At 46.5% G+C, this 19,119-nt stretch overlaps 1 protein-coding gene across 10 annotated transcripts in view; it reads right to left on the minus strand.

The window, feature by feature from the left end:
• The window catches only part of BRD4 (bromodomain containing 4), a 73,822-nt gene that overhangs the window by 27,195 nt on the left and 27,508 nt on the right, over positions 1–19,119 (minus strand). For 4 of the 10 annotated variants that reach the window (XM_056570854.1, XM_056570858.1, XM_056570856.1 and 1 more), the window contains exons 4-11: positions 11,598–11,733; positions 11,102–11,182; positions 10,676–10,905; positions 10,083–10,475; positions 8,154–8,282; positions 7,672–7,884; positions 6,326–6,588; positions 5,246–5,568 (exon numbers count right to left, since the gene is read on the minus strand). In XM_056570854.1, coding sequence (XP_056426829.1) covers positions 5,246–5,568; positions 6,326–6,588; positions 7,672–7,884; positions 8,154–8,282; positions 10,083–10,475; positions 10,676–10,905; positions 11,102–11,182; positions 11,598–11,733 — 1,768 coding nt within the window. The remainder of the gene's footprint in view (positions 1–5,245; positions 5,569–6,325; positions 6,589–7,671; positions 7,885–8,153; positions 8,283–10,082; positions 10,476–10,675; positions 10,906–11,101; positions 11,183–11,597; positions 11,734–19,119) is intronic. The other 6 variants (XM_056570859.1, XM_056570861.1, XM_056570863.1 and 3 more) reach the window with 4 other exon arrangements.

The following is a 19,119-nucleotide window of genomic DNA, read 5'->3' on the forward strand; positions in this document are numbered from 1 at the left end:
TTTCCTGTTTTCAGGTGGGGACTCAGGTTCCCTGTTTCCCCATTGCGAGTAAGGGGGCACAGACATTGGGTAAATGCGCTGTTCACCCCCCCCCCTCGCCAACGGTAAGCGCCTGGGTTGGTACCTCATGGGTCCGGGTCCCCCTATTTACCTGCTTGCCTCGCTTGCGCATAGCAGCCAGCCGTGATGCAGGTGACAAAAGCTGACTGAAGACTTCACTGATGACTCCATTAGGCAAGTTCTGACTGAGGTAAGTACTTTCACCCTTTTCTCCTTAGGTACGGACTTGCAACCTCTGGAGACCCCCTGTTTTTGACCCACCTTTTCAGGGCTTATACAGGGGCTGAACTTTTTATTCTGGGGGAGCAGTGGCATTTTAGGGGGCATGTAATCTGTGTTTTACTTCACGGTGTGTGTGTTTACTTTGACCACAAGCCCACAGGGCTGTCGGAGCTCTTCAGAGGTGCGAAATAGCCTCCAATCAGTGCCGTGGGCGCGATTTTCAGTTAGGAGGGGCCAATTAGTTAGTGCCTCGGCTTCAGGCACGCCCCTCTCTGCTATTGGCTGGCCTGTTTCTGTCACTAGCTGCACGTAGCTGGGTTCTCCTCACCACAGCTGCCAGGGGACACAGACTAGGGTGACCAAGTTCCTGACGTCAGTGACTTATTTTGTCTGTAAGCACTGTAATACCAAGATGCCTGGCTCTACTGAGCCCACTTGCCCTGCCTGCTCCACTGCTCCCCCAGACCCCCTTTCGGTTCCGGTGGATTCAGCCGCTCCACCAGCCTGGGTTTCTTCCCTGACCCAGTATATGGCTGACTTGAGCCAAGTCTCCCGTTCGGTGGCTGAGGCCTCCCGGGAGGTGGTGTCCGCCTTGAAGGGGTCTACCCTGCGCAGGGCCTCAGAGGGCCCGCTCCTTGTCTCCACATGCTTCACGCTCTCACAAGCGTACTAGGGGTGCCTCATCTGACTCTTCCATTGAGTCTTCAGATAGAGGTGGGCGTCCCCCTCGTGGGTCCCGCCCCCCCTCCGTCATCTGGGCACAAACGTCACTCCTCCAGAGGAAGTTCTCGGAGTAGCCGCTCTGCCATGCCAGAGCCGCGTACCCGGTCAGGGTCGCCCCCCTCCAGGACTGCCTCCACTCGTTCACATTCTCCTGGTGAACTGGCGGAAGAGGCTTCCGAGCCGGCATCTGACTCAGAGGACCGCTCGGATTCAGTTGAAACGGTGAACTCATTGGTGACCGCCATGAGACACCTTTCACTTAGAGGACCCAGGATCTTCGGATGCCACTCCAGGAGTATCCTTTCATCATGCTAAGCCAGCACTTCAAAGGTTCAGCTCTCACGCTGACTTTTATGCCATTCTGGAATCTTCATGGAAACATCCAGAAGAGAGGTTCCCGGGAATCAAGACGATTCAACAACGTTATCCATTTGACAAGGACCTTGTCACTAAGGTGGTTTCCCCTCAGTGGATCCACCAATCTCTCCAATGTTCTAAAGCTGGGGACTTCCTGTGCGCGGCTTCCATGCAGTCAACCCGTTGTTCTGCCTTTGCTGTGGGTCACCTAGCGGCTCTCCACCGCTCTATGTGGCTTAAAGCTTGGAATGCTGATGCAGCTTCCAAAAGGTCTCTCACTGAGCTTCCCTTTACGGGTGGCCGTCTTTTTGGCAATCGCCTTGATGAGATTATCTCTGAGGAGACAGGAGGTAAGAGTTCCTTGTTGCCTCAAAATGAGGCTCGCCCTACTTCCCAAAGGAAGTCCTCTTCCTTATGGACCTTTGGCTCCAGCAAAGGGTCTGGGCAGGCGCCTTCGCGGGACAAGAAGGCTCCCTCGTTCCGGACGCGCCCGTCTTGGAAGTCGGACACCAACCGGTCCGGCCGGTTTGCACCCAAATCAGGCAACCGCAAACCCACTTCTGCATGAAGTGAAGCCCCCACCCGCGTTTTTTTTACCTTGGGTGGGAGGTCGTTTCTTACTTTTTCAAGACATCTGGACCTCACACATTCAGGACTCGTGGGTCAGGGACGTGGTGTCCAACGGTTACCGAATCGAATTCGCCTACCTTCCGAGGGATCGCTTTTTTCAATCCCGGGCTCCCTGGTCTCCTTTCCTGGCGAAGCAATTTCGAGAGGCTCTCCAGTCTCTGCTTTGCCAAGGGGTTATCGTTCCCGTTCCTCCGAGGAACGGTTTCAGGGTTTCTATTCCAATATTTTTGTGGTTCCCAAGAAGGACTGTTCTGTGCGACCAATCCTAGACCTCAAGCGTTTCAACCGTCGTCATCTTATCCGCCGCTTCCGAATGGAGTCTCTCCGGTAGTGGCATCCTTGGAACAAGGGGAGTTTCTTCCTTTGTGGACATCAAGGATGCCTACCTTCATGTCCCAATATTTCCAGGCCATCATCGGCACCTCCACTTTGCGGTTCCGGAGGGGCATTTTCAATTCGAAACCCTCCCCTTTGGTCTAGCCACGGCTCCCCGGTTCTTTACAAAGATCCTTGCGCCAGTGATGGGCCTGTTACGGTCGAGGGGAGTCTCGGTGATACCCTACCTGGACGACCTTCTAATCAAGGCTCCAACCAGAGCCCAGACTCTGGAGAATGTGGACGTCTCTCTCCACACTCTGGATCGCTTTGGGTGGATGGTCAACCGGGACAAGTCAGTCCTCTCCTACCCAGTCTCTAACCTTTTTGGGACTTCGCTTCGACACGGCCTCTGCCCGAATTTGCCTCCCGCCGGACAAACGACTGGCGCCTCTGTCGGGGGTCGCTCCCTTCAGACCCAGGTCTCAGTCTCCATCCGCACTTGTATGGAAGTCCTGGGTCGGATGGTGGCAACTATGGAGGCTGTACCCTTTGCCCAGTTTCATTACCGCCCTCTTCAACTGGCGATTCTCTCTCGGTGGGACAGGTCTCCTCTGTCCCTCGATCGTCAGATTGTTCTCCCTCGCAGGGTCCGTCAGTCTCTGCTCTGATGGCTCCGCTCCCCCCTACTTCTCCAAGGGTGGTCATTTCTTTCCCTTCACTGGCAGGTAGTTACAACGGATGCCAGCCTGTTGGGCTGGGGCGGCGTGTTCAGGAATTGGACGGTTCAGGGACTCCGGTCTCCCCGAGAGGCCCTTTTTCCGATAAATATATTGGAATTACAGGCGATTCTTCTTTGTCTTCATTGGGAGTCCCGGCTTAAGTGCCGCTCTGTCCGCGTCCAGTCGGACAACGCCATGGCGTACATAAATAGAAAAGGCGGCACTCGCAGCTCGGCAGCCATGGCCGAGGTGACCAAGATTTTCATCTGGGCGGAAAGCAAGGTTCCAGCCATTTCAGCGATTCACTTTCCGGGGGTGCTCAACTAGGAAGTGGACTTCCTCAGTCGGTCCTCACCTGACCCTGGCGAGTGGTCTCTACATCCAGAGGTCTTCGCACAACTCTGCGACCTCTTCGCGTTCCGGCACAATCGGAAGATCCTTCCTTTTGTGTCCAAGTCCCGGGACCCTCAGGCTCTGGCCGTAGACACCCTAGTGATTCCTTGGGCGGGGTTTGCCCTACCCTATCTGTTCTCTCCACTTCAGCTTCTTTCCAAGGTTCTGAGGAAGCTCAAAACAGAGGACGTCCCTGCCATTCTGGTAGCTCCAGATTAGCCCCGAAGGTCGTGGTACGCCGACGTAGTCAGGCTTCTGGACGACGCTCCACTGCGCCTTCCGCTCCGTCCGGACCTGCTCTCTCAGGGTCCTCCTTGCCACCCCAATTTACAATCTCTGCATTTGACGGCATGGCGGTTGAGACCGCGGTTTTGAGGGTTTGGAACTGGGGTTGTCTCAGTTCCCTTAAAGGTCAGGTTTCGGCCCTTACTATTCTTTTCCAGCGGCCTCTGGCTTCTAATTCTCATGTCTGGACCTTCCTTCAAGGAGTGGCGCATGCTGTTCCTCCTTATCGGTCACCCTCTCCCCCTTGGGACTTGAATCTGGTTCTTCGTGCCATCCAGGGTGAACCCTTTGAGCCCCTTAGAGATGTGTCTCTCCGCCTCCTTTCTTGGAAAGTGGCATTTCTTGATGCCATCACCTCCATCCAGAGGGTGTCTGAATTGGCAGCTCTCTCCTGCCATTCTCCGTTTCTGGTGATCCACCAGGGCAAGGTTGTTTTCCGGCCAGATCCTTCCTTTTTGCCTAAGGTGGTTTCGGCCTTTCATCTAAATGAGGATATTGTCCTCCTGTCTTTTTGTCCTGCTCCTTCTCCTCCTTAGGAGCGCTTACTACACAAGCTGGATGTAGTTCAGGCAGTTCGGTCTTCTCTCTCCATCACTTCTTCGTTTCGTCAGTGTGATTCCTTTTTCGTCCTTACAGAAGGTCGTCGTAAGGGACAGTCTGCTTCCAAGGCCACCATTTCTCGGTGGATTCGCTCCGTCATTTCGGAAGTCTATCGCTGTAAGGGGAAGATTCCGCCTTTCAAGGTTGTGGCTCATTCTACCCGTTCTGCTGGGGCATCCTGGGCTCTCCAGAACAGAGCCTCGGCCTTGCAGCTTTGCAAGGCGGATACCTGGTCATCTTTGCACACTTTCTCGAGGTTCTGCGGAGTTCATACCTTCGCATCGGCTGATGCTAGTCTGGGCCGTAAAGTGTTGCAGGCGGCAGTGGAACGGCCGTCTGCCTGACTGCTTATCTGCCCACCCAAGGGACGGCTTTGGTACGTCCCACGGTCTGTGTCTCCCAATGGAGCAGATGGAGAAAAGCAGATTTTTGTTTACTTACCGTAAAATCTTTCTTGAAGCATCCATTGGGGGACACAGCTCCCGCCCTTTTTTGGGGTTTCCTTCAGTTATGTTTTTTTCTTCTGGTTCTCGGACAGTTTGTGTTTTCTTTGACCTGTTGGTCCTCTCCTATTGCTCTGGAACTTTAACTGATTACCTCAGGGCCTGAAGGCGGGTATATCCTGCTGGGAGGAGTCGACTTTATTTTATTACCATAGTGTCACACCTCCTAGAGACAGCAGCATACACCCACGGTCTGTGTCCCCCAATGGATCCTTCGAGAAAGATTTTATGGTAAGTAAACAAAAATCTCCTTTTTACTTGTAGTAACAATTAAACAGCTGAGAAGTTAATTTATATCTATGCACTGGTGCACTCACTTGATCTAAGCAGGAGAAAAAATAAAAAAAATAAATAAAAAAACAACACACACATGTAAATAGGTGTCCGTGTTTTCACCAGGCGCTCAGCTCCTGCTTGTGTTACATGTGATCTTACCTTGAGGTTTTCGCTTCTTTCTCAGGCAAGAGGTGACATATCTCTCCAGCTCTCGCAGAGTGGACGGTTTAAGAGTCTCAAAGTCTATTTCAATCTCATCTGGGTTTGAGTTTTTAAGGGATGGCTCCCGGGACTGGATAATATGCACTACACGACCTAGCTTCTCCCCTGGAAGTTTATTAATGTCCAGGCTCAGCTGGCGCTTTTCTTCATAAGACATGGGTCGACATCTTTGCGTTTCCTCTTCTGAAGACTCGCAGGGAGCCGGAAGGGGTGCAGGACGAGGTGGGCGTGACACTGGTGGGGGTGCTTCTTTTTTTATGCTGTTAAGAGAAAAGTAACAGATGAACCCCCAAAAAAATAGAAGCAATGAGGTGCTAAATTGGGTATGACCAATGCCGGAGGAGTCAGCATTTTTTTTTCGCTTTGTGTTGGCTTCGAGTGGCACCAGACTAGATCAATGGTCTTTAACCCCCAACGCAATGATGCAAGAAAGCTCATACTTCCTAACTGACTATTTGGCCCTAAGGAAAAAGGTACAAAACCCTGACAGATTTTCCCCCTTATCAAGAAATACTCTAAATGACCATACACAACAATATCTGCAATGATTTTGCAGATGTCAAAATCACTTAAGTGGAACACAGGTCATAGTCACAGTAATGTCCTTTCCTCACCATAGAGCTAACTGAACTACCCAATCACTAGAAACTAGAAACTTATTTACACATTCAGATTAGAGATGAGAGAACTTACAGAGATTCAATTCGTCACGAACTTCTCGGCTCAGCGGTTGATGACTTTAGCCTACATAAATTACTTCAGCTGTTAGGTGCTCCGGTGGGCTGAAAAAGGTAGATTCAGTCCTAGGAGACTCTTTTAGGACTGTATCCACCTTTTCTAGCCCACCGGAGCACCTGAAAGCTGAACTAATTTATGCAGGATAAAGTCAGCAACAGACGAGCTGAGAAGTTCGTGACAAATCGAATCATTGTAGGTTAGCTCATCTCTAATTCAGATCAATAGAATAAAATTTCCACTAATCAGAAATCATTTGTCTAAGCCATGAAGAATAATTACTGTGTCTTTGTTGCCATTAGTTGATTATTGTTCTCGCTCTGCTCCATTTTCTGAGGGTTAGTAAGATACCTTGGTGTTCCCACTGGCCCTTGAACACTTTTCTTGGGTTTCTTAGCTGGAGGTTCCCGGGCTCTGTTCTTCCGCGGCTCCTCAACCTCTTCTTTTCTCTTGTGCTTTTCCTTCCGCTTTTCACGCTCCTTTTTCTTTGGTTTGTTTGGCTGAGGTTGAGAGAGGGCCGCTAACTGCTCATGTACTGCTTTCAACTAATATAAAAAAAAATAAAAAGAAAATCCACATGTTAAAGTGTACCTGTCAATGAGCTGCCCTGTGGAGGAGCCATTAATTTCTGGCCATTATATAACTTTTGTATGGTATTTATAAATCGATTTCTGCTCTGCAGGCTTAATTTCTCGTTTGCAGTTCTCTGAGAGCTATTGGGCAGAGCTCCCTCCTCCCCCTCTATAGACTTGCATTGCTTGGAATCCAGAAACATGACAAAGCTGAGCTGATATTCTGAGGGGGATACAGTCTCACAGGAGAGGGGAAAGAAGCTTGATAACAGGAGAAAGAAGCAATTTTGTCTAAAAAGGTATATTAAAGTTTTTTTTTTTATATATATTTACTTGTACTACTGATCTATGTATTTTTGTTCAAACAGTGCCTATTTTAATACAGGATGACTGCACTATTACAAATTACAATATTGGAGAGGTTATTATAAACTTAAACAGAGGAAAAGTGGATCAGTTAACATTTGCAACCAATCAGGTTCATTCTTAAAAAGGATCTCTGATCCGATAGGGACCATTTCCATTGCCCTCTTCCATTGCACACGTTTTGATACCCGTGGAAATTTTTTTTTTTTTAATCAACTGGTGCCAGAAAGTTCAGATTTGTAAATTACTTCTATAAAAAAAATCTTAGTCCTTCCAGTACTTTTTAGGGGCTGTATACTACAGTGGAAATGTTTTTCTTTTTGGATTTCTATGATGTCATGACCACAGTGCTCTCTGCTGACCTCTGCTGTTCAATTTAGAAACTGTCCAGAGCAGCATATGTTTGCTATGGGGATTTCCTCCTGCTCTGGACAGTTCATAAAATGGACAGCAGAGAGCACTGTGGTCGTGATATCATAAAAATTCAAAAAGAAAAGCATTTCCTCTGTAGTATACAGTCCCTAAAAAGTACTGGAAGGATTAAGAATTTTTTTTAAATATTAGTAATTTACAAATCTGTTTAAGTTTCTGGCACCAGTTGATTAAAAAATAAATAAACAAAAAAACGTTTTCCACGGGACTACCCCTTTAAATACTTCACAAATGTTTTAAGACTATTTCAGTCCTCACCTGCTCTTGAAGCTCCGCCAACCTCTGTGCTCTTTCCTCTTCGCTATCAGAGCTACTTTCGCTATCAGAAGAGCTGTCACTGCTACTATCGCTAGAAATATGTGAAGGACCTTTGATGGAGGGTGCCGGAGGACCTGGACTTTGTGAGGGTGCCGGAGCAGGTGCTTCTTCAGGTTCATCTGGCATCTTAGCAAATCGCATTTCAAAAACATCCTTAAAAAAAAAGCAAGCAGACGCAAACACTATTTATATCTCCCTATGGCAACAATTTTACAAGAAACAGATTTTAAGTATCTGGAGATTGAATTGTAAAAAAAAATTTCCACCTCCACATTTTTACACTTTACTTCAACAACCTCCCTGCTATAGTCATACAAAAATAACTTGCGCAACCACCCATGGACCCCTTCATAAAAGAATGCTGTTTACACATAATGGTATAGAAGTTTTCTTCCCTCACCAATCACCTTCCCCCAATTTACCTGCAGCTTTCGAGCCATGGCTACCACCTCATGGTCTGGTGGATTATACTTGTAACAGTTAGAAAACATAAGCCGCACATCAGAAGCAAACTCCTGGGCATCTCGGTACTCCACATTATCCAGCTTTACCTGGAGACAACCATAAGAACAGCAAAACGTCACAAACACTGCACAAGGTAGAGTAGGCACCTACCTGGCACATTGAGTATAGAAAAGCAAAAAACACATGCACTTTGTTCCCCATCATTCTGCACTATAACTTGAAATTCAGCTCTGGCTCCCAAACCCCCCCCCCCCCATTTCATCTTGATGTTTATACCCCTTTGTTGGAGTCACTGGTGGTAAACTCCAGTTGATTTGGAAAGACAGTCCTGTCTATATAAGGTTTCACAGCTGAAAATTAATATCAGAGCAAAGACCAAGCCTTGAGGAGGAAATAACTGACTGTAGAGCTCAGACAGGTTTGTGTGGAGGAAAATAAATGGAGAAGGGTGCCAAACAATTTCTGCTACACTGAAAGTTCCCAAGTGCATAATGTCCTCCATAATCTTAAAATGGAAGAAGTTTGAAACAACCAGGACCCTTCCTCGAGTAGGTCACCCCAAACTAATCAGTAGAAATAGGCCTTGGTAAGAGGTGATCAAGAACCCAATGGGCTCGAAAGATCTTGTGTGCAGAGGAGAAACATCCAGAAAGCCAACCATCACTTCAGCCTCCACAATTTGGGCTTTATAGCAGAGTGACCAGAAATGAAGCCTCTCCCCAGTAAGACAAAATTTAAAAGCTTGATTGTGCAAAAAAAAAGCATCCACAGGACTCAGACTGTGAGAAACAAGATTCTCTGGTCTGCTGAAGCCAGTGAACTCTCTGTTCTAAGGCTAGGTTCAGACTACGGAATCTCCAGGTAGAAAATTTCCACCCGGAGATTCCGAGTGCGGCCAGCTAGGACAGTGCGGACACTGCAGTCTCCAATAGACTGCAATGTGTTCCGGGAGTATTTCCACCTGAAGAAATAGTAACACCATTCTTCAGGCGGAAATTTCCAAGTGGATTTTCCATTCACAAATTACGAAGTGGAAACCCATTCACTACATCATCCATTTTAGCAAGCAGAATTTCTGCCTGCAATTTCAAAGCGGAATTGCAGGCGTAAATTCCGTAGTCTGAACCTAGCCTAAGAGTCAGGTCCCAAGAAAACCTGACACGGCTCATCACTTGCCCAATACCATCCCAACAGCCCGGTGGTGGCAGCATTATGCTGTAGGGAAAGTGGAATGGTGCAAAGTAAAGAGATATTCTTAATAAAACCAGATCCAGAGTGCTCTGGACCTTAGACTGGGCTGAATATTCACCTTCTAACAAGACAAATACCCTAAACACAGACCACACAGGAGCAGCTTAGAGACATCTTTGAATATCCTTGAGTGGCCCAGCCAGAGAGTGTTAATTTTATTTTAATACACAAGATCACAACATAAAGTGTGAAAAAAGTGTCTAAAAGACTTTTCAACTGCACTGTATCGGAAATATAGTAAGTTACTCAAAAGAAATGTAGTAAGAAGGGGCCATCTAACAGAAAAACAGAGCGGATTAAAAAATAAAAAAACAGCACCCAATCTGTCCTTGTGTGTGGTATTGCAGATCAATTCTCCTGAAGTGAATGGAACCAAATTGTAATACCACAAACAGATGTGGTGCTGTTTTTTGAAGAAAGCAGCTGTTTTTTTAATCTCTTGATAACCCTTTAATAGAAGGATACTTCTCATGTGTATCTACCAAACTTCTCATGTGAGGCTACTGTTGTCTAATAAGTTTAGTATCACCAAATGCTATTAGATTCCTCAGTTTCCATCCAAGTTCTAAGATTTAAATCCACTGCTACTTCAAATAAACACTTATGGTCTGTATGTGCATAGGATCTTCCCGCACCTTGATGGTACTCAGGTCCATTGGATGCTTGATAATTTCGCAGTAGTCATGCAGTCCAAGAGCCTCCACATCCACTGGTTTATAAAATGGCCAAGCATAGGCAGTGTGTTTTTTTGCAAACATTTCCCGGACAATTCCGGCACAATAGCGTAGTTGCTCAGAGAGCTTGGTGCTGCTATTTGCTGGGATAGATGCTGGACCTGCAGCAGGGAGTAGTACAGGAGGCGGCGCAGGAAGCTGGGAGTCAGGCACCTCAGTCTTTTTTGCTGGCCGAGCTTGGCGACCACTCTCCCGTCGCGGCGCAGGCTTAGGCTCACTAGGAAGCGGTGAAGATTCATGGACTGGATCATGCGCGGTGGGAGTTGTAGTATCAGCTTTCCTTTTAACCCCTTTCTATAGAGGAAAACAAAGTCAGTATCAGAGGGAATCCTGTTTAAAGTAAAGCTTAAACTAGCTTAAAAAAAAAAAAAAAAAAAAGGAATATATATATATTTTTTTTATATTTTATTCTAATCCGTTTTATCCCGCATCACATTAATATGAATGCTACACTACGAATAACCCGCCTTCATAATCGGCCTAGTTGAACTCACCGTTCTTCTCACCTTTACGGGCTGGGTTGCAGTTGGTATGATGGGTGGATGACTCTGTATAGGCTGTGGAGCAGCAGGTATTGTTGTGGGCACTACCATGTCCTGAGTGATGGTAGGTGAAAACGTAAGGGGAGCTGGCGTGATTGTAGGGGTGCGGGCAGGTGGGGTACGGGTCTGCGGAGGGGTAGGTGCCTGGGTCACAGGAGTAGGGGTTGCAGGCTTAGAGACAGCTGAGGAAAGAACAAGTTGTTAAGGTGGAGAGAATAAAAAAAAAAAAAAAAAAAAAAAAAAAAAGATTTATATATAAAAAAAAAGCAGACTACCAGTATTTAGGTCTATATATTTTTTTTTTTCTTTCTTTCTATAGTTTCAATATAAAACAGAAGCTAAGTCATTGTCAAAAGAAAAAAAATTAGGTTCACTTACGTGTGACTGGAGGTTTAGAGATGGGCTTGTCTCCTTGATTTATTGAAGGGACCCGGGTTCTCATTGGGGTAATTGATGCATCTAGAAGACACAAGACTCTTAAACATCCTCACAAATGTGTGCATAGCTCATTGTTATGTTAAAAGCAAGCTCCTTTTCCTAAGGCACATTGTAAGGCTGGGTTCATGTTCTAAAACATTAGGACTTCTGAGGTACACAATAGCATACTGGCAAACAGAAAGGATGACTGATGCCATAGTGGGATCATTAACTTTAATGGTACAAATGTATTCTAGGGGTTGATAAAAGCAGGCCGGTCCTGCTCAAAATGTAATAACAGTGAGAAACCGAGAAGAGGAGACTGCGGTATAAAAGTCAGTATCCTGTAATATACCACAGATGAAAAGCCCTTTTCTAGTGTTAACCCAGCCTCATTGCAAAGAGCTCCCCGTGTTTATATCCCTATCTAAGGGGATGCAAATCCTTCTCAAATTACCTGGTTCCCTCTTCCCACGACCACGTCCTTTGCTCTGAACAATTGGCAACTCTGTTTCTTCCTGGGGCATCTCAGAAATCTTCTGCAAGAAGAGTTTCTCCAGGGCTTCAGCCATCAACACTATATCATCTCCAGGCTATAAAAAATAGTAAAAGATATAACTTAATGGGTTGTCAGAAGATGAACCCTATTTTTAAGTGTCTGATAAATATATATTGGTAAATAAAGCTACTTTACATCAAAAGCAAAAAAAAAAAGGATGACAGAACAAAGAGGAAATAAACTGTTTGCATTGACAACTATTTGTGGCCAGGAATTTAGACAACTCAGTCAAGAAAGTGTAGTGACAGGGAGAAACTCTGCAAGCAAAGTAGGAGGGAGACAAAGTTGGCTTGATTCCTGGCTAGAGTGTACAAAGGATAAGTCCTTTAAAGCATGCACACTAGACCAGAAGTTGGGCTAATAAAAAGAAAGCAGTCAAGACGAAAAGCATTAACTGGTTGCCTTCTAAAGACGAGCCAGCTCATCCTAAGACGGCAAACAGTATATGGCACGGGCTCCTGACTCAAGCCCGTGCCTTACAGGGCGGCCATCAGCCGATTCCTGTAGCCGAGGGCCGCCGTTAATAGCAGACATGCAGCGATCGCCGAGGAAGGCTATTAACCATTTAGATCGCCTAAAATGGACCTTTAACCAGTCCCTAGTGGTCAAGTTGGGTGGATTCCCCCCCCAAACAGTGGAACTACATTGATGTGTTATAGGAATCTAATAACTCCCCTAAGGTGACTTAAAGTGTATATAAAAAAAAAATATATATATATATATTCAATAAAAAGGTTAAATAAAAACCATTAAAAAGGGGTACTCTGGTGGAATTTTTTTTTTTTTTTTTTAAATCAACTGGTGCAAGAAAGTTACAGATTTATAAATTACTTCTATTTACAAATCTTAATCCTTCCAGTACTTATCAGCTGCTGTATACTACAGAGGAAGTTCTTTTCTTTTTAAATTTATTTTCTGCCTGACCACAGTGCTCTCTGCTGATACCTCTGTCCATGTCAGGAACTGTCCAGAGATGGAAAAAAATCCCCATAGCAAACTAATCCTGCTCTAGACAGTTCCTGACATGGAAAGAGGTGTCAGCAGAGAGCACTGTGGTGAGACAAAGGAAATTCAAAAAGAAAAGATCTTCCTCTGTAGTATACAGCAGCTGATAAATACTGGAAGGATTAAGATTCTGAAATAGAAGTAATTTACAAATCTGTTTAACCCTTTAAAGGACCAAGCCTTAACCTCTTAAGGATGCAGGGCGTACCTGTACGCCCTGCGCCTGGTGTTTAAAACTGGGTCACGCCGTGACCCTGCATCACACCGGGTCGGTCAAGGCTGCTATTTATAGCCGGGACCCTGGGCTAATAGCGCACGGTACAGATCGTTGTGCCGCGCGCTATTAACCCTTCAGACGCTGTAAAAGTAAAAGATTCCCGGCAGCTAAGTCGGGCTGATCGGGACTATCGCGATAAAATCGCGATGTCCCGGTCAGCTAGGACATGAGCGGAGGTCCCCTCACCTGTCTCAGTAGTGTCCGATAGGCATTTGATTGCCCCAAGCCTGAGCTACAGGCTTGAGCAATCAACGCCCTATTACGCTGATCCATGCAAAGCTATGGCTTTGCAGGGATCAGGGTAAAAGATCAGTGTGTGCAGTGGGAGCTATAACACGGCAAAAAAAAAAAAAAAAAAAAAAAAAAAAGTTAAAGGAGTAGTCCAGTGGTGACTCAGTGGTGAACAACTTATCCCCTATCTTAAGGGGGGTCCGACTGCAGGGGCCCCTGGCGATCTCCTGTACATGGCCCCGACAGCGCGCGGGAAGGGGGCGTGTCGACCTCTGCACAAAGCGGCGGCCAACACGCCCCCTCAATACAACTCTATGGCAGAGCCGAAGCGCTACCTTCGGCAATCTCCGTCTCTGCCATTGAGATGTATTGAGGGGGCGTGTCAGCCATCGCTTCGTGCGGGGGTCGACACCCGCTATCTGGCCGGAGAGCCTGGCCCCCATACAGAGAGATCGCAGGGGGCCCCAGCGGTCGGACCCCCCGCGATCTCAAAACTTATCCCCTATCCTTAGGATAAGGGATACGCTTTTCACCACTGGATTACCCCTTTAAAGGTCATTTAACCCCTTCCCTAATAAAAGTTTGAATCACCCCCCTTTTCCCATAAAAAATAGTGTAAAGAAAAAAAAAAAAAAAAAACATTTGGTATCGCCGCATGCGTAAGTGTCTGAACTATAAAAATATATTGCTAATTAAACAGCACGATCAATGGCGTACGCGCAAAAAAAAAATCCAAAGTCCAAAATAGCGTATTTTTGGTCACTTTTTATATCATTAAAAAAAGGAATAAAAAGCGATCAAAAAGTCAGATCAATGCAAAAAATGGTACCGATAAAACTTAAAGCGCAAAAAATGAGCCCTCATACCGGCCCGTATGCGGAAAAATAAAAGTTATAGGGGTCAGAAGATGACCTGTATGTAGTTATGATTTTTTCCGAAGTACGACAAAATCAAACCTATATAAGTAGGGTATCATTTTAACCGTATGGACCTACAGAAGATAATGTGTAATTTTTACCGAAAAATGTACTGCGTAGAAACGGAAGCCCACAAAAGTTACAGAATTAAATTCTTCAATTTTGTCGCACAATTAATTTTTTTCCGTTTCGCCGTGGATTTTTCGGTAAAATGACTACTATCACTGCGAAGTAGAATTGGTGGCACAAAAAATAAGCCATCATATGGAATTTCATGTGCAAAATTGAAAGTTATGATTTTTAGAAGGCGATGAGGAAAAAATGAAAATGCAAAAACGGAAAACCGTTAAAGGGTTAAGGACAAGAGAATTTTTTGGAACATTGACTACTGTCACTTTAAGCATTAATAACTCTGGGATACCTTTACTTCTGCATTTGATTCAGTGAGCAGTCAAGCTGCAGAATCATTGATCAATGGTTTCCTAAGTGCGGGAGATGCTGCTTAAAATGAGCCCTACTGTGCCCGGATCTGCGCTACCCTTTAATCAGCGCCTCCAGCACTATCCATGGATAGTGCGGGAGACAAGCGAGTTTTACTTTTCATTTTCCCTCCCCCCTCCCTCATCATTCCACCTTTTCACAGCTTTTTATAGTTTTGTTTATTCCCCTTACCTGTCTGCGCTTCAGCAGGTCAGGCGGGGGGGGGGGGGGGGGTCTTGTGGGCAGTGAAGCAGATGAGTTACGTCCTCTGCCGGATTCTCTGTGCAGCATCACTTCATTTCCTGTAGTCGCCGCCGAAAAGTGACATCCGTGATGCCGTGCAGAGGAGGCGGGAGAGGACGTAACTCCTCTGCTTCACTGACCCCGCAAGACAGCCGAAGCACAGACAAGTAAGGAAAGGGGAAGAGTGGTCTTCAACCTGCGGACCTCCAGATGTTGCAAAACTACAACTCCCAGCATGCCCGGACAGCAGTTGGCTGTCCGGGCATGCTGGGAGTTGTAGTTTTGCATCATCTGGAGGTCCGCAGGTTGAAGAACACTGGATGCCATAGGAGGAACATGATGGGGGGGGGGGGGGGGGATGATGAGACAGGGGGAAATGATGAGGGACATGATGAGACAGGGTAGGGGAAGATGATGAGGAGGAATGATGGGGATATTACGAGACAGGGTTGGGGGGGATGATTAGGGGGAATGATTAGACAGGGGGAAATGGTGGGGTAGGCACTAAATGCTTAATGTCTGTATGGCTAGTGGTGGTCTATGACAGGGGGAAATGATGAGACATGGGGGGTGGAGATGAGAGGGGTAAATGTGGCACAGGGACTGATAAAAATGGAAGGAATCATGTGGCACTGGAGGGGACGGGACCAAACTGAGGTGCAGAAGAAAACAAAGTTGGGGGGATGATGTGGCATTTAGTCCAATTTATTTTACATTTTATTTTATTTTTTACTTAAAATTTCCCTGTTAAAATGGGGGTGCATGTTATAAACCGATAAATACGGTATATTAAAAAAAAAAAATTTAAAGGGTAACTCATTAAAACTAAATTTTTGCTATTGCACTCCTTAAGGTAAATAAAAAAATATTTCTTATATAGTTTGTTTAAAAAAAAAAAAAAAATGAAGTTTTCTATGCTTTGTGCTTAAAAAAAAAAAGCTCAAGAGCACATTTTCCCCCCCATCTTATACACAGACTTTGGACCGAAGTCCAAACAGAGTCGAGCCTCTTCCAATCATAGCTCCTCACACTTAAATGCCATATGCTGTTGGTTGGACACACTCCCCTCAGCATTCCAGGCTGCACTTTGTGTTTGGACCTCGGTCCTAAGTCTGTGTATAAAGCTAAGTTTCCACTTTTTTTCTGTCAATTTTTGAAAACTGCCACTGCAGTTTTTGGGCCAAAGCCAGAAGTGTATTCAAAAGGAATAGGACATATAAAGGAAGGACTTCTACTTCTCCTCCCTTCTGACTTTGGCTCAAAAACTGAAGTAGTTGTTTTCCAAAAACTGCAAGAAAAAAAAAAAAAAAAAAAAAAACAAGTGGAAACTTAGCCCAAGAGAAAGGAAAATTTGCTCTTTAGCTTTAAGCACAAATAAAACAGAAAATTTTCATTTTTTAAAATTAGAAATATTTTTTATTTACCATAAGGAGTGCAATAGCAAACATTAGTTTTAATGAGTGCCCATTTAATAAAGATCATTTAACCACTTCCCTAATAAGTGTGAATCACCCCCCTCCCCCCCCCCCCCATTTAAAATGAATAAAAGTGTAAACAAAAACAAACATGAGATATTGTCGCGTGTGGAAATGTCCGAATTATAAAAAATATATAGTTAAACCGCAAGGTCAATGGCGTATGCGCAAAAAAAAATTCCAAAGTCCAAAACAGCATATTTTTGGTCTCATGTCTCGCTCCTTCGCTTCACCCGCTTGTATGTATCCCTCATACTTTATGGAATAAAGCAGTCAAGAAGAATGGGGAGTGCAATTATTGATGTCATTACAAAGTAAAATTGGTGGCACAAAAAACAAGCCCTCATATGGGTCTGTAGGTGGAAAATTTAAAGCGTTGTGATTTTTGTAAGGTTAGGAGGAAAAACAGTGCAAGATGAAAAAAACCATGGTCCTTAAGAGGTTAGAGACCACAGAAAGAGAAAAAGGAGATTTTTTAACACTTACCGTAAAATCTCTTTCTTGAAGGATCCATTGGGGGACACAGACCATGGGACTTACCAAAGGTGTCCCTTGGGTGGGCAGATAAGTAATCAGGCAGATGGCCGATCCACTGCTGCCTGCAACACTTTACGGCCCAGACTAGCATCAGACGATGCAAAAGTATGAACTCTGTAAAACTTCGAAAAAGTGTGCAAAGACGACCAGGTAGCCGCCTGCAAATCTGCGAGGCCGAAGCCCTATTCTGGAGAGCCCAGGATGCCCTGACAGAATGAGTGGAATGAGCCACAACCCTGAAAGGAGGAATCTTCCCCTTGCAGCGATAGGCTTCCGAAATGGCGGACCGAATCCACCTAGAAATGGTGGCCTTGGAAGCAGGTTGTCCCTAGCGACGACCTTCCATAAGGACAAAAAAGGAATCACACTGACGAATTGAAGAGAGATGGAAGGATAAGCCCGAACAGCCCGGACTACATCCAGCTTGTGTAGTAAGTGCTCCTTAGGATGAAAGGGAGCAGGACAAAAGGACGGGAGGACGATGTCCCCATTGAGATGAAAGGCAGAGACCACGTTGGGCAAAAAGGAAGGATCTGGCCGGAAAACGACCTTGTCCTGATGGATCACCAGAAACTGAGAACGGCAGGAAAGAGCTGCCAGTTCAGACACCCTCCGGATGGAGGCGATAGCCACCAGAAACGCCCCTTTCCAAGAAAGGAGGCGGAGAGACACCTCTCTAAGGGGCTCCAAGGGTGCACTCTGGAGGGCACTCAGAACCAATTTCAAGTCCCAAGGGGGAGAGGAGGACCGATGAGGAGGAACAGCGTGCACTACTCCATGAGAATTAGAAATTAGAAGCCAGAGGCCGCTGGAAAAGAATAGCAAGGCCGAAACCTGACCTTTAAGGGAACAGAGAACCCCAGTTCCAACCCAGACTGCAAAAAGGAGAAAAGACGGGAAACCGTGAAGGTTACCGGAGGGAAGCCCTGATCCGCACACCAACGAAGATAAGACCGCCAAGAAACGGTGGTAAATTCTTGCGGAGGAGGGTTTACGCGCCTTTAGCAAGGTGTGAATGACTGGGAAGAGAACCTGCGTCCCTCAGAACCGGTGTCTCAACCGCCATGTTGTCTAATGTAGCGACTGTAAAATGGGGTGGCAAAGAGGACGTGAGCGAGTAGGTCCGGGTGGAGCGTAATGCGCAGGGGAGTCTCGTCCAGGAGCCTGACTAAGTCGGCATACCACGACCATCGGGGCCAATCTAGAGCTAGCAGAACGGCAGGGACTTCCTCTGCTTTGATCTTCCTCAGCACCCTGGGAAGGAGCGGAAGAGGAGGGAACAAATAGGGTAGGACGAACCCCATCCAAGAAACCAGTAGGGCGTCCACGGCAGATCCTGAGGGATCAACGGAGGGATCTAGTGATTGAGCCGGAATGCGAAGAGGTCAATGTCCGGAATGCCCCAGAGCTGCACGAAGACCTCCGGAAGAAGGGACCACTCGACAGGGTCGGGTGAGGACCGGCTGAGGAAGCACTCCCGGAATGTGAATCGCGGAGATGGCCGGAACCTTGTTCTCCGTCCAAGTGAGAATCTTTGTCAACTCTGCCATGGCTGCCGAGCTGCGAGAGCCATCCTGTTGATTTATGTACGCAACGGATGTGGTTATCGGACAGAACACGGACAGGACGGGACTGAAGACGGAACTCCCAATGAATAAGAAAAGAAGAATCGCCCGCAATTCCAATATGTTTATCGGAAGAAGGGTCTCCAGGGGAGACCAGAGTTCCTGAACCATCCAATCCCAGAACACACCGCCCCAGCCAGACAGGCTGGCATCCGTTGTAACCACCTGCCAGAGAAGGGGAAGAAACAACCGCCTTTGGAGGAGAAGGGGGAGCGGAGCCCCCAGAGCAAAGACTGACGGAACCTGCAAGGAGAACAATCTGATGATCTATGGATAGAGGAGTCAAGTCAGCCATATACCGGGTCAGGGAAGAAACCCACTGGGACCGGGGGGCATCAGGGAGCACCCGGGGGTCTGGGGAAGAAGTGGAGCAGACAGGGCAAGAGGTCTAGGCAGAGCCAGACATTTTAGTATCACAGTTCTACAGATAATAAGGCACTGAAATTCCAGGTTTCTGCATAGAGGGAGAATAGCCCTAGAGAGGAGACCTGTCCCATGAACATTCTACCCTAGACTGCGTCCCCTGTTAGCTGCAGAGAAAACCCGCTCCCTGCAGTCAGAGATACTGAACAGGCCAGCCAATCGGAAGGGAGGGGCGTGCCAGAAGCAAGGCACATGGTGACAGGCCCC

This window comes from Hyla sarda, chromosome 4 (genome assembly GCF_029499605.1).
Source record: "Hyla sarda isolate aHylSar1 chromosome 4, aHylSar1.hap1, whole genome shotgun sequence".
NCBI classification, from domain to species: domain Eukaryota; kingdom Metazoa; phylum Chordata; class Amphibia; order Anura; family Hylidae; genus Hyla; species Hyla sarda.